Genomic DNA, 15,629 nt, shown 5'->3' on the forward strand with positions numbered 1-15,629 from the left:
AGAGGGAGGAGGTTATCACAATAAATACAAACAAAGGGAGATATTTGAAAAAGATTTCTTAAGACCCCGCCTATATTATAAATAAAACCCTCTCTTTTTATTAATTGTAAATATATAATTTAATTTGACTATCATGCTTATTTAATTATAGAATCAAATTTAGCAAACAAAATTGGAACAAATCAAGTTTATAAAATGATAAATTGCATTCAAATAATAAAGTCCGCAAAATATCCGTGTCCGAAATTACTATTATCTGATCTTAAAACCCAAATATAAAGATAATTTATAAAATATAAAATTATTATTTGAATTAGATGAACTATTCTACTTTTTATTTTATCCGGTGGCCTTATTTGATTTCAGTTTAAGAACTCCCAAATATATTTTTTTATATCTAATTAAGTTTATTTTTTAAAAAATTAAGACTAACTAATTGAGTTCGGAATTTAGTCTCAAACTAAACAAGGCCGGTAAGATTAATGGAACTAAGAATGTAGTAAGATATGTTTGACCAAAATGTAGGGCGTTATTTGCAAATTTTTCTTCTCTTTTTTTCCTCTCCTAATCATCTCTCGCTTTTATTTCGCTCTACCAATCCAGGCATTTTTGCAATTCAACCCGCCACATAGGGTTATATTGGTCAATTCAAGTATAATCATGGGCCCAAATTCATTAATCTTAAGGTGTCTGTCTATATATTGTCTCCAGGTCCTACTACTCCCTGTAATAATCTTTCCCTTTTCCTCTCTCTCTCTCTCCCTCTCTTCTTCCTTTCTTTCTTTTGACCTTCAACTGCACCTTGATCTCCATCAAAGCTCACAGTTTTCTCAGTGGAAATTAAAAGATGAGTCCATCTACAGCAGCAGCAGGCCAATTCGGAGACACCACTCACACCAAGATCTTTGTTGGTGGGCTTGCATGGGAGACCCAGAAGAACTCCCTCGGAAATTACTTTGAGCAGTTTGGAGAGATCTTGGAGGCTGTGGTCATCACTGACAAGAACTCTGGCAGATCCAAAGGCTATGGATTTGTATATAACCTCTCTTTCTTCTTCTTATTCTTCCTTCAATCATCTACTGCATGTAAATATCTATATATATATATATATATATATTGGATCAATATATATGAAGTTATATATGCAATTTTTTTTTGTGAAGGATCTTCATGTGTTCATCTTCTTCTTTGTAAGGTTACCTTCCGCGAGGCGGATGCCGCAACGAGAGCTTGTGTGGATCCTTCGCCAGTGATCGATGGGAGGAGGGCTAATTGCAACCTTGCTTCTCTAGGGCTTCAAAAATCTAGACCAACAACTCCACTACAATATGGTAAATTAAAGAAACTTTTCTTCATATTATATGTGCTGGTTTTGATATTATTTCTCAACTTAGTTTCATATAATTAAGCATGGGATCCTTTGTCCATAAGGGTTTTTCAATCATTGTAAATAATGCTGGCCAGTACATTTCTTAATATAAAATCAACAACTTTGCAATGATAATATTCATGTAAATATGCTCATCATATACTCTACAGTAATTGGATATGATCAGGTTAGCTAGTATGGTAATTAATTATCCTTTGAATTTAACACTTCATCTTTTGATCAACTTGGTAGTTACTTTGATGAGTAATAACTTCCTTAAACTTTTTCATTGGATTCTTGAGCATGGCCACTAGCTAACATTTAGGGGCTATTTAATCTTAATTAGTCTTCTGCTAATGAAGATTAATATTGTTAATGATCATTTAATTTTGCAAGGGGGGAGCAAAAGCTTTAGGAGAGCAGGTGGTATGCAAGGTGGATTGAACACAGCTTTACCTTCTTTTGCCACCTTCCCTCATTATGCCATCCATCAAGGGATTCCTTACAATGCCTATGGGTAAGCTAGCTATGCTGTCATGCATGCATGCATGCATGCATGGATCATATAAAGACTCAGAAGCATGGCATGTGCATGTACAGTTACCCATAAAGTTAGACCTCCACATGGACATATCACATATGATATTATGATTCATGCCTAGCTCTCTCTCTCTCTCTCTCTCTCTCTCTCTAAGAACAAAGCATATATGTCTTAGATGTCATCATATGTTCGACCATGCATGTATATTAATATCATACATATCCACTTGCATGCAGCTTTTTACCATGTTGTTTGTAAAGCTGACATGTGAATGTGCACAAAGGCATCCATGGTGATGGAAGTTTTTTTTTAATCCTTTCCTTTACTTTAATATCTCTCTCCCTCTTGCTTTCTCTGGTGATCATGTATGCATGCATGAGAGAGAGAGAGAGAGCATGATGCATGATGCATGATCAGGCATCCATTCTTTTCTACACCAGCTAGCTCTACAACCATGTACATGCATGCATTCATCTGGTGCATGCCATGCATATTGCATGCACTTGTCCTTCTAATCCACATTTGGCTCTGCTGCAAAATTTTCAGGTACTCTCTTTATCCCACAGAGTATGCTTATCCTACGGTATGCTCCTTTTCCCTTATTTTGCACATATGATATGTCTCTCTTTTTCTCTGGATATATATCATTTTTGTCTTTATATCATATTATCATATATGAATGTATGAATGTATGCATGTATGCATGTATGCATGTATGCATGTATGTGAAAGAAGCTAGTAAGATACCATGCATCCTTTCCTTTCCCTATTCTTGTTATCTCCTATTGATATGAAACTCAACAGATAGGATGTTGGCTCATGCTAACTCTTCAAGTGGAAGTGGTGGTGGTCTTAACTTCTTGGATCTCCATGCAATATGGATTACTATGTTTTCTTCTTCTCACCTACCTCGATCACCAGATGCAATGTCACTGATGGGATATACATGTCAAAATTAAGCCACGTCTATTTCATTTCTTTTGCACATAAAGATTCAAGTGACATGAATTCATTTATTAGAGGAACTCAACAAAACAACTAGTTTATCTGAATTGAACATTATCCTTCATTACTTTAGAATGCTACAAAAATAGACTGCACAAGTGTTAAATTATCAAAGTTTAGATGCCACCTGCTATATTTAACACTTACTTATTAGTGTTCTTACCAGAGTTATTGCAACATCTATGGGGAAGCAGCAAACCAATATCAAGTTTATAGAGGAGCAACAACTGGAACAGTGGCAGAAGCTAATGCATTCTACCCTAATTACTTCCAGTTTGGCCAGGGCTACAGAGTGCAGCCGCCACAGATGCTTCAGTACTGCGCAGCGGCCACGGTGGCCGGCGTCACAGGTTTCGCCGGCCCCCAGCAGTATGGAAGGCCTATGCCACTCGCAGCTACTGCTGCAGCACAGGCAGGTTTGTTCATTGTCTTGTGCAATAAATCTATAAGTTCTAGCATACGATTCGGTTTGAACTTGATGAAAGGCTTTATATTGGAGTGTATCATGGAGTTAAATTTCACAAGATTTGCAAGAGAAACCAAAATCATGTTATTATATCAGAATGCTACTCTAGTTTCTTTTAACTGATTACATCTACTTATAAAGGAAATTGAGTACACAATGACATACAGAGTTAGCATCCAGATTCAGGATTGAACTTTCCATACTCTCTTTGTTTTGTTTTAATTATAAATTCTGAAAGGGTAAGCATCCAAGAAAAAATTAGTCAACCACAAACATATTACTTTTAGGATTAATTACAATAGACTCACTTATTTATTTTTCGGAACATCAATGTAAAATTTGTTTTTTCTGTTAAAAAATATTGTGCGACTGTTATGATTAATTTTAGACACTCTATGAACCATTTTAATCTTAGTTTAGAAAAAAAAAATTTAAAGATAAGATGACCAATTGAAGTTTTCTAGTAACACCAATAATAGGCTAAGAAATATTAGATAATTGAGAGGCGAGTCAAAGTGTTAAAAGAATTAAATAAATAAGAAGATCTATGTGAAAATAAGCAATAGCTTCGAGTGTCTAACCCTAACTTTTATTACGAAATTCAGAACTACTTAGAAATGTTCATATATAGATAAGTCTGCTTTCTCGTGGTGTTTTTTTTTTAATTTAATAATGACTTTATCTTTTAAGCAGGCATGACAATGGATCTCACTGCTCCAAATCAACCAACTCCAACAACAATGGCTCATCACTACAGACTCACCCCCAACTCACTTCAATGCCACACAATCACTTGAGCAACCCTTCAGGGTTCAATCCTCTTCCAATCTCTTTTATCCTCCTCTCTCTCTCTCTCATCATCCTTCATTACTTTAGTGTGTCACTGACTCAAATCTCTTTTATCCCTTGGATGGTTCCAAGGCTAGCTTCAAGAGGAAAAGGGTCACCAAGAGATGACCCTTGATCTCTACTCCATAAGATGTTATTGCCTTCAATTGGGATGTAATAATATCTTATCAAACTTTTGCTCACATCCATCTAAGTCTAGGATGCATTTAATAATATTACATATCTATATATACAACTTACCTAGGAGATCAGGTAAGGTGTGTGTTCATGATGACTAACCCTTCTTAGCATTAGTTGAGTCTTATTTTGTACATTGATGTGGCTTAGGGCTCTAAGGAGAGTTCAAGCCCAAGTCAAGATAGGGTCAGAGGAGGGCTACTGTTTTGTTTTTGGCATGTAGCTCAACGTCCTGTCACTAATTTCATTTGTAACTCCTTATGTGGTTATGGAGTTGCATCACCCTTGCACTACTTCATCTACAGCATGCATGCTTAAGTTCTTCTCTCTCTCTCTCCCTCTTGAGCTATATATTTGTGCTTTTGTTAGCAACAGTACTAAACAGTGGTTTGTAATAAATTTTGCTACTCTGTGACTACATAATTAATTTATCAGATAGACTGCAATGCAATTAGCTAATATATGTAGCATTTATTTGAGTTGATGAAGGAAATTTTTGATGCGCATCTTATTTGCTTTTTTGTTGATGTAAATCATCATTCTCAAGTTAAAGCTTTGTCTAATTTGCTAAGTGTTAGTAGGTTATTCTTGTCACTGGTACATAATCTAATTGTCAATTAAGTATATTTAGGTAGGTTTTCTTTTCTTTTTTTAAACTTCTCTTTTGAAAGTTTGTAACTCAATAGATTGAAAATTTTAAAACCCTAAGATAGGATCTACTAAATCCGCATGCTATATTAATAAACTAATGCAGGATAATAAGCATACAAAGACAATAGTAAATATATGAACTTTTATGTGAAAACATCTTTAAATCATACTAAAACTAATGTAGCAGTTACAAGAATGATTTATAGATCACTCGTTGGCACTCAGTGACTATATCTATAAAATCTTACTTACTAGAATCTCGATATACTATTTTTCGTGATTGATTCTCAACCTCACTAACCTTGGGTGACCCTAAAATTTGATACTTCTATTTCCATGACTCAAGAGATAGAAACCTTCGGGATGGCAAGGAGATTGGATGTGTAGAAAAACTGTTTGGCACATTCAGTCAGTGAGCCTCCAAAGTTGTGAAGGCAGTCTTTTATAATTTTAAATTTTAAATCATTTAAGCACAAACAAATCTTCAAGTCTCCTATCTAGAAATCTCAAAATTCACATAAAATGCGTCAAATATTTTTTTTATTTGAAGCACAATTTGTTAATTACATGAATACAAATAAAATCTTACATAGGCTACTCATGAGTGAACAAAGGCCAACCCTATGAATTAGCTCGAATCTTGAGACTCATTATAGTCCAATAAAGACCTATATGTGCCAAGAATCGTCACTCAAGCAGAAATGCCCATATTAGGATAGGTCGGTGTGGCTTAAACTTAGGACCTCATGTTCTCATCTCATGCAAACTCATTATCTTCTCTAAAAGCTTCAATCGATACATGATATCGATTTTATTATCATTCATGTTATCTATCATCAAATTAAATAAACCGAAAGAGTTCCAAAATATTAATAATCATCAATCACATTGGAGCTACCAGCTACTAGCATGGTAAATTGGTAATGGTTTAGAACTAAGGATATGCTTGAGTTGTGTCAGCTCTAGATGAATGAATCTATTTGGAGAATATATTCAGGTAGAAGCTTGTAGCTTTGATGTAGGATTGTCCACTTTTCACGGCCATGAGCTTGTAAACACATCATATATCATTGGTGGCATTCAATGTCAATTCACACCTTTGATTTGCACCAACTCCTATGACTTGTAGCTTTTTCATTTGCACCAACTTATTGGTGGCATAGTGGACTCTTAATTTGCTTTTTGGACCTCTTGGTGACTACCAAATCTTTCAAATATTCTCTTTTAACTTTATTTTAACATCTTAATTTAATTACATTTTCAATTCTTATACTATTTAACACCTAAACACTATGTACCCTAAATTTTAGAGACCAACAATTTTTAGATGTTATATATTTTAAATAACAAAAAATTATATGTCTAATAAGATTTGAACTTATCAACCGCTTAAAAAGTGTAACGTGGAATATGATTGAAACAGGAATACCAATTCCTATTTGTTATTATCAAAATGAGAGTATAATAACATAAATTGAATGAAAAGATATAAAAAAAAAATTAATATGTTCTATTTTTCTATAAAAAGGATAATAAATACTATTTGATTTGATACAAAGTAGATTGATAGTATAAATATTAATAGTAAATTAGTAATTGAGTTAGTGTATTCTAAAATATAGCTATTTTCATATTTAGCGATTATTTTAAAATAAATAAAAATTGCATTCTAAAATAAAGAAAAAAATTATATTTTATATTCTAACAACTAAGATATGCTTGGGTTGTGTCAACTGTAGATGAATGGATCTATTGGAGAATTTATTCTCTTATTAGGAGCTTGTAGCTTTGTCCAAGGATGACAAGATTGTCCACTTAATTTTCATGGTATATCATTGGTGGCAACTCAAGGCCAATTCAAACCTTTTATTAGAGCTGACATCAAGATGGACAAATTTCTATGTCTATATACATAGCTTGCATATTATTGGTGGCATATTTGATATAGACTGGCTACCCAAATCTACCACCAAAGTTTTTGTATCAATTTCTCAATAAATAATAATAGTTATTTTTCCGTCGCTTAATTAATACTATCTTCTATTTTTAAGGGATATTAAATGAATCTGTCTTTAATTTTGAGACTAAATTAATTCGTTAGACGAGTATTATATGTATACACAACATATCTAATTTGATATACTTTCGAAGGAAAAAAAAGAAAGAGAATTTTTGTTGCTAACATATAGATATTTATTATTGAATTTATTTATATAATAATTTGTTCTCTTTTATTAAGTTTCTCTAAAGAAAGAAAGGAAAAAAAGAACCATTTCATTTAGTGATGAGGACCAATTAAGATTAATGTACTTAGATTAATGATATGTCGGAGCTTTGGTAGCTTAATTCCATGGAGTCTATGTCAACATTAAAACTAACAAGAATAGACATCTCCCATCCTAATGCCATTTAATACTTGTTTAATTTCTAGACACATAATATATATAGATATGTAATGATCTATGTTGGGATAACTCTTAAACTCTTGTCACTTAAGGAGGCTACATATCAAATATTTAGATTAAACAAGTTAGAATCTAGATAGCTTCTTTTAATATGCATGACATCTTCCCTAACCTAGAGATATTAGGTATATTATTAGATCATGAGATATATAGATGACAACAAACTTTGTTCATATTCCTTAATAAAATGGTTCTTTAGTTAGTGGAGTGCTAATTATGTGGATGAGGTTTTTAAGGCATGCATATTATTGGCAAGGCAAAGGATAGTGGTGGGGATCATCTGAGAGATTAAAGAGCCAAGAAACTAGCCATGCCCACCTCTTGATTTGATATAACTTATATATATATATATGTTAGAAATTTAATTATATTTTTATGAAGTTAATTATGATAAAATAAAAAAATTTAAGTTGATTATGGCTTATGAAAAGGTTTCAACAAGAAAAAAATATATTATGGCTTATTTTTTTATCACGATAAAAAATAATAATTTCTCTTAAATAACTTTCGAGAATGCTCGTATATTACTGCATGAGCTCCTTTAACTATTTGAGCACAATACCATTCAGCTATTGAAGTCATACGCGCTATTCCTTTTACCGACAATATTAAGATTTTGTATGCCTCGTGATATCTTTCTTTTTCTTAAATACTAGATTGATGCACTACAACAACAACATCAAGAAAAAGGATAGGAGAGAAACTTGCCGACTCTTAGCATTACTAGAACATAAGTGCACGAGTGGCATTAGAGTCTCTAAAAGGATCCAATGTAGCTTTCCATGGGACTCATTCTATTATGTTCATGAGATTCTTTGAGGTGGACTCCTTCAAACCCTTTTTGTTTCAAAAAAAATTAAAAATTAGTTAAAGAGATGCCAAATTCCATTTGGAGACAGCCAACACTGTCGGCAAGTGTAGATGTTCTCCTCTTGGCATTAGATCTTGCCCAAGGTTTTGACATTATATTCTACAGAATATAACCTAAGAATAGAGATAACTATTGTTTTGAGTGACATTTTAGATAGCGTTTAATTCATGACTCATTTATAATCGGACAATATTCCTCGCTAACGGTTGTTAAAATTAAAAGGAAAAAGATTATAATTTCCAATTGAGAAGAACGTTATAAAGACTAACTACTGGAAAGTTAAAGTCTTATTGGTCAACAAAATCGCGGACTAGATTAGCGACTTATTATTCGAATTATCTACCAAGAATAAGTGGAATCCAGCCGTAAAACCCAATAAGCCGACCTAGAGCCTCGGAAGGCAAAAAGGAAGGAGAAGAAGAAACTTAATAAAAGATTCAAGAAAGAAGAATTATACAACACTTTTGGGAGTGAAGAAAGCAATAAATAATAGAAAGTAGTTTTGTTGGTCGGCAAAGAAACGCATCCTTTTCTTTTTTTTCTTCCTCTACCAAAACTTTGCTTCATAATTTTCTAAAGTTGGGAGTGATTGATTGTACCTCGGTAGACTTTTCTCTAAACACAACAAAAGTCAAACCTTGGGTTGACTTGGAAATCCATGGTGATGAATAATTTATCATACTCATTTTGCATCAGTTTTTTTTTTTTTTTTTTGGGTCCTATCCACAATGGAAAATGTGACATTAACCAACTTGTTTGTAGTTGTTTTAAGTTCTAAGAGGGAAATAAAAAGAAACTTATGACACTAATTAAAGATTGTTCTATGTTAAGGTCAAAAAATTGAAATAAAATAAAGTGTAATGGTTTATATAGACTCTAATATATTTATCCCAAATTATTTGTCATTTTATGCTACTCCTCTTTAGAGTATTGGGTTTTGAAATATAATCTTCTTAAAGGCAAAGAAAGAAAATAAAAATTAAAGAAAGAAAGATATGCTCAATCAAAAAGAAAGAAAGATATGGTTCAAATAGGTGGCAAACATTTAAGATGTAATCCTTATTGCTCTTCCCACTAGCCTAAGATATAAAATTATAATTAAGTTTGGCTAAAACTAAAAAATATTAAAATAAAATAAAATAAAAGGGCATTGATAGTGTTGCTAATTCCTACACGTAGCTTAGCATATAAATTATAAGAAAGAAGATAGAAAGAGACATTAAAGAACAGCCAAATTAATAATAAACAAATCCTATCTCCTCCAACAAACCATTTGAAAAAAAAAAGTAGCATTTATTATTATTATTATTAAATTTTTTTGTCCTTTTAACTTCACTTTATGTGGGATTATGGGCTTTATGGGTCCCCCATGATTTCTTATATTTGATCAAATTAAAAAAAAAAAATGGATCAAAATGTTAGGTTTTTTATCCACTCATCTCAACATGTTGAAATTAGGACACCTGAAACTTTTCTTCTTGCTCGTATGGCACCCTTATCCATTGAAATATTTGTGGTGGGCCTCAAGTGGGCCCTATTTCTCCGGCCACTCGCAAGCGTGCATGTGGCCGTGTGCGTGTTTGGACCCAACCGGTCCACATTGTGGTCCAATTCTTGGGTCCAAGTAAAAAGGTGGTGGTCCACTGGCTGACTTATTGCAAGTCAAACTCATTATATTTGTTCATTTTATATATATTTATATAAAATGCCCATTAGGCCCACAAGATTGAATTCGATGAGTTGTAATTCATACGCATCAACCGGTGGTGGATGGCTATTTTTTCTATAATAGACTAATATGAGTCGATTGTATGCATCTGATGACTTTGATCGTATTTAAAAATGTATATAAAAGACTGTAAGATTATAGTGAGCACTGTTAAGTTTTATTGGCCTGGATGATATTTGAATCGACCCACTTAAGGTTGGCCGAATCCCATTAATCCGAGGGCTTTAATAAATAGAAAGAAAATAGAAAGAAAATAGCAAAAAAAAAGCTAGTAGGAGGGTAAATAAATGGCTATAAGAGGGTAGGTTTGGTGACTGGGCGATTGACATTATTATTTACTTGCAAGGAAGGAACAGCATAAGTAGCACTAGTAAAAGGAAGGAGATGGTTTGTTGCTTTGAATGCAGGAATTCCCTGCTACCATGTAACTTGGCAGTGTTTGATTGGCAGATAATATTATCTAATAGTTAAATTTTTATACTTTTGGAATCTTAGAGGTCAAATATATATATATATATATATAAGAATCCATTAGTCCGACAGAAGGAAATCTATTTCATCCGACATTATGATGTGGTTTTCAAGTGTGCCATGATTTGTTCTTGTACAAATATGTATTATTTCATACATACATGAATACATTAGCAGGGAAGTTTATAGTATTGGTAATTTAGTACTCCATTATAATATTTTAATGTGCTTTTATTATAATTAATCAACTTGCCCAAGTTTTTTTTATAGGTTGTTTGGCAGACTTGCACTTACTCCAACCAAACAACATGTTGGAATTAGTTTTAAGCATTCAGTAGCACTTATATTTATATACATGTATATCCTCTTCTATTATTTTCTCTAAAATATATTATCTAAAATATTTGATTGCAAGATAATGGCATATATATATATATATATAAGTGAGAATGTCTTAATACTACAGCTCAATGCCCGACCACACCATGTTCTTCGTCGTGGTCGTCGCTAATAGAATTTTAATTTTCTAATCCATATGGACTAACTTTTCTTTTTTGCTTCCTACACCACTTGCATATTGGGTTAATGCAAACTTTTTATTAGCATTAATTATTAATATTATTATGGTATATTTAGCTACAATTACATGTAGATAAATTAAAAAAGAAGAGAAGAAGAGGTGAATTAATTAAGGTGTCCACTTGTATGGGGTTGGATGTGGGAGACCAGCTTATGCTACCCCTCCCCACTTTGCACACTCAGAAGGACAACAAAGTCTGACCCTGCAATAGTGACCCCCACTAACACTAAGAAATCAACTATTTTGCAGCCATTTCTTGCTTTATTCTTCTCTTTTTTTTTTTGTTGCACCATGAGTTAAAACACCCAGCAAGTCTCACCGACCCATAACTCTCTCTCTCTGTCTCTCTCCCTTTCTCTTTCTTTCTCTCTCTTCATGAGTCTGTTATAAATACTAGACCAACTTGCATTAGTTTTTTACTGGATGGGTAGGAGAGCTCTCTTATTGTTGCAAAGTTGTTTGTGAGGTTCCCAAGAGATTATTGTGTTGAAGGACACACACACACAAAGAGACACAAAAAATTAAAAGTGTTTGTGGTGAGAGAGAGAGAGAGAGAGAGAGAGAGAGGTTATGGATGCTGAGTCGAGACAGGATCACAAAGGAGATCACTCCATGTTTGCTGAGGCTTCTGTTGATTGGAGGGGAAAGCCTTGCAAGCCAAACAAGCATGGTGGCATGAGAGCTGCCATCTTTGTACTTGGTCTCTCTCTCTCTCTCTCTCTCTCTCTCTCTCTCTCTCTCTCTCTCTCTCTCTCTCTCTAGCATGTCAAATGTTCATCTTTGGAGTTCAACAAGTCCTTTTAGTATTGTTGACTAATGAGCTAAACTGATATGGATGTGAAGTGTTTAAATACTTAGATATTGAGAGAGAGAGAGTCAATGAAGAGGTTTTCTTTAGATGAATTTGGAAGATAGGGAGATCTAACTCATGAGTTAATTTTGTAGGCATACAAGGATTTGAGATAATGGCAATTGCAGCAGTGGGGAATAATCTCATCACATATGTGTTCAATGAGATGCACTTCTCTTTGTCCAAATCGGCAAACATAGTTACCAACTTCATAGGGACTATCTTCCTCCTCTCTTTGCTTGGAGGATTCCTCTCAGATTCCTACTTGGGGAGCTTCTGGACTATGTTGATCTTTGGATTTGTGGAGCTCTCTGTAAGTCTCTCTCTCTCTCTCTCTCTCTCTCTCTCTTGCCCATTATCAATTCATTAATCAACAAAGAAAATAAATGCTTCTTTTTTTCTTTTGTGTACTTTATTTATTCTATAAAATGAGACTATGACAATAAGGCCACAAACTTACAAGAGTGGTAACATCAAATATCCTCTCAATCATCCAAGCTTTTACAACAGTCTCCTCAATGAGAGGGAGAGAGAGCTATCAATCATGGAACAGAAAGATTCTTCTTTAAAAACAAAAAAGTAATATAAGATGATAATTCAATGGTGTCGTTATCGACTTCTGATATCATATCACATAAAACTAGTTGACACAAAAGCTTTATACTGCTTGTATAACTATTAAAATGACATGGCTGTAGGGCTTCATACTGCTATCAGTCCAAGCTCATCTCCCTCAACTGAGACCACCACAATGCGACATGAAATCCAACAATGGTGAATGCTTAGAGGCCAAGGGATTCCAAGCCACCATCTTCTTCCTTGCTCTCTACCTGGTGGCATTGGGGAGTGGCTGCTTGAAGCCTAACATGATAGCTCATGGAGCAGACCAGTTCAGAGGAGACGATCCAAAGCAGTCCAAGAAGCTCTCCACTTACTTCAACACTGCCTACTTCAGCTTCTGCGCCGGCGAGCTCGTCGCCCTCACCGCCCTCGTCTGGGTCCAGACGAGGTCCGGGATGGACGTCGGCTTCGGTCTGTCGGCGGCCGCCATGGCGATGGGTCTCATATGCTTGATCTCAGGCCTGTTCTTCTACAGAAATAAACCTCCTCAGGGCACCATCTTTACTCCAATTGCAAGAGTGAGATTCTATTACTTTCTCTTTAAGTAACAACTTAGCTAGAGTCTTCATTCTATTAATTCTTAACAATTTTGTAAACTTATTTTATAGCGTTAGAGTTGTTAAGGTAAATCATAGTTTAATTAGGATTATGGATAATAAATCAAGTAACAGTTGAAAGTCATATAACAATTATAAGAAAAAGAAAGAGGTTTGGTTACAAGTAGCTAAAAGACAGAGTGTTATTTAATCTTTTCTCTCATTAGATAAATTCAAATGGACCAAGAGTCAAAGGAATATTTTGTTTTTAGGCCTTTAGTTTATTTCATGCTACTAGTACCAACTCGTCATTATATATTATATTTAATTAAACTCACCAATAAGTTTTGCTGATCTTTTTGCTGCCAGCTTGCGTTAATAAAGATATAAATCCGTTTAATCTTACTTTAACTAAAAAAATATTCAACAGTACTACGGTCATCTATATACTAACTAAAAAAAAATATTTCCAAGAAATTTGAGACAAAATAAAGAGATTGAATAAATTTTATAAAAATATAAATAAATATTAATAATAAAAGCAAAAGACATGGCGACTTTGTTGTCGTTATGTAAACTAGTTTAGGCTAAAAAAACAGAATATGTTAACATCATAGTTAAGAATATTTTGACCAATGTTTTGTATGTATAGTTTGATGTCACATTATACACATGCTTTACGCTTCTCTTGACATGACGGGGATTAGCTTTGATGATATATATCCATCTCCTTTAATATTATCTTTTTAATATCTTAAAAGGTCAAGTTGTTATTGCCCTCACATAAAACCAAGGAAAAAAATATCATCCAACCTTTTGTTTCTTTGTCGCTAACACCCAATCATACGAGCATTCTGATAGTTATGGATGAGTTAAATTATTAATTAAAAGAGTTCTCTAATTTAGCATTATTGGAGAGAATTTGCAGGTGTTTGTAGCTGCCATTACTAAGAGGAAGCAGGTGTGTCCATCTAGTTCAGATATTATCCATCGAGGCCAAAATGATGCATCAAATCATGCCATGGTCAGGGGTGGTGCTTGCAATCTCAGGCACACTAATAGATTCAGGTCAGCCTTCAAGCAATTAATCCTCATAGCAGATATGATAGGGTATTAGTAATAATAATGGTAATAACAAAAACAAAAACATTATAATTTGGTATGTGTTCAGGTTCTTGGACAAGGCCTGCATGAAAGCTGAAGAAGGCTCGAACATGAGGGAGAGCCCATGGAAGCTCTGCACTGTGACCCAAGTGGAACAAGTGAAGATAATCCTCTCAGTGATTCCAATCTTTGCATGCACTATCATATTCAACACCATCCTAGCTCAGCTGCAGACCTTCTCAGTGCAGCAAGGCAGCTCCATGAACACCAAACTGCTGACAAGCTCATTCAGAATCCCACCAGCTTCTCTACAAGCCATTCCTTACCTCATGCTCCTAGTTCTAGTCCCCCTCTATGAGGTTGGGTTTGTGCCATTGGCTCGAAAGCTCACCGGGAATGACGCTGGCATCACGCCGCTCCACCGCATCGGTGTCGGACTCTTCACGGCCACCTTCTCGATGGTGGCGGCGGCGCTGGTGGAGAAGAAGAGAAGGGATGCTGCTCTCAGCTCAGACAGGTTGTTATCCATCTTATGGATAGCTCCACAGTTTCTAATCTTTGGGCTCTCAGAGATGTTCACTGCTGTAGGGCTCATTGAGTTCTTCTACAAGCAGGCACTGGGGGGGATGCAGTCATTCTTAACAGCCATGACATATTGCTCCTACTCATTTGGGTTCTTCCTGAGCTCAATGCTGGTATCGATGGTGAACAAGATCACCTCTAGCTCTTCAAAGGGAGGTTGGCTAAGTGACAATGACCTTAACAAGGATAGACTGGACCTCTTCTACTGGCTCTTGGCTGCACTTAGCTTGCTGAACTTTGGCAACTACCTCTTCTGGTCTAAATGGTACTGTTCATCCAGCACACCAACTACTAGTCAACCAGATGGTGAAGAACACCTCAGCTTCAGTTCATCCAAGCATGCTGAGGTTGAGAATATCCTGCTGTGAAATGGCATATAATAGATCCCTTTTACCCTTCTAATTTTCTCCTCTTTCTTTTCTTCTTTCTTTACCTGAACCTTGTACTAAGAAATCAGAAGTCCATTAAAGGAGATCAAAGAATTAGAACAGGAAAGACCTAGGTGCTCCTCCACTTAGAAGATTTGGTGTAGTATTGGGGGGAGGGATGAATGTAGCTAGAGGGATAGGTGGAGCATAATTCCACCAATTACTATGTCATGTCACTTCTACTCATAGAAAATGTCCTAGGTGCTCCTCCAGGAGCAAGAAAATATAAATTGCATATGGTTCTCTCTGTACAACTACTTTCACTCTTATACTTCTTTTTCCCTCTTTTTGATAGAACATGTGTTTCTAAAATTGAAAACGAATATTATCTTTG

At 34.7% G+C, this 15,629-nt stretch overlaps 2 protein-coding genes across 5 annotated transcripts; both read left to right on the forward strand.

Annotated features, from left to right (window-relative positions):
• The first annotated feature begins 726 nt into the window (after positions 1-726).
• LOC140794677 (probable RNA-binding protein ARP1) lies at positions 727-4,913 on the forward strand. Of its 4 annotated transcripts, none has more exons than XM_073146805.1 (6): positions 727-1,033; positions 1,196-1,331; positions 1,766-1,886; positions 2,457-2,493; positions 3,082-3,331; positions 4,075-4,913. In XM_073146805.1, exons 1-6 carry the CDS (start codon positions 848-850, stop codon positions 4,176-4,178), a joined length of 834 nt encoding a protein of 277 aa, XP_073002906.1. In that variant the 5' UTR covers positions 727-847; the 3' UTR covers positions 4,179-4,913. The 4 variants fall into 4 exon arrangements, with proteins under 4 accessions (XP_073002906.1, XP_073002905.1, XP_073002908.1 ...); XM_073146804.1 differs by having other exon boundaries at positions 729-1,033; positions 3,070-3,331; XM_073146807.1 differs by having other exon boundaries at positions 729-1,033; positions 3,082-3,327.
• A 6,679-nt stretch (positions 4,914-11,592) lies between these two features.
• LOC140795109 (protein NRT1/ PTR FAMILY 4.3-like) lies at positions 11,593-15,549 on the forward strand. Its single transcript, XM_073147495.1, has 5 exons — positions 11,593-11,874; positions 12,120-12,337; positions 12,723-13,163; positions 14,110-14,249; positions 14,353-15,549. Exons 1-5 carry the CDS (start codon positions 11,745-11,747, stop codon positions 15,233-15,235), a joined length of 1,812 nt encoding a protein of 603 aa, XP_073003596.1. The 5' UTR covers positions 11,593-11,744; the 3' UTR covers positions 15,236-15,549.
• The last annotated feature ends 80 nt before the right edge of the window (positions 15,550-15,629 follow it).

The sequence above is a fragment of the Typha latifolia genome, chromosome 9 (assembly GCF_019914945.1).
Source record: "Typha latifolia isolate L0001 chromosome 9, TyphaL0001v2, whole genome shotgun sequence".
Classification (NCBI taxonomy): Eukaryota; Viridiplantae; Streptophyta; class Magnoliopsida; order Poales; family Typhaceae; genus Typha; species Typha latifolia.

Bases quoted from the DNA above. Each gene is read 5' to 3' on its own strand.
- LOC140794677 (XM_073146804.1), top strand. From the start codon at position 848: ATGAGTCCATCTACAGCAGCAGCAGGCCAATTCGGAGACACCACTCAC. The intron at 1,332-1,765 runs GTAAATTAAAGA...TAATTTTGCAAG, and splicing joins AACAACTCCACTACAATATG to GGGGGAGCAAAAGCTTTAGG. The intron at 3,332-4,074 runs GTTTGTTCATTG...TCTTTTAAGCAG, and splicing joins TACTGCTGCAGCACAGGCAG to GCATGACAATGGATCTCACT.
- LOC140795109 (XM_073147495.1), top strand. From the start codon at position 11,745: ATGGATGCTGAGTCGAGACAGGATCACAAAGGAGATCACTCCATGTTT. The intron at 11,875-12,119 runs GTCTCTCTCTCT...TTAATTTTGTAG, and splicing joins AGCTGCCATCTTTGTACTTG to GCATACAAGGATTTGAGATA. The intron at 13,164-14,109 runs GTGAGATTCTAT...GAGAATTTGCAG, and splicing joins TCTTTACTCCAATTGCAAGA to GTGTTTGTAGCTGCCATTAC.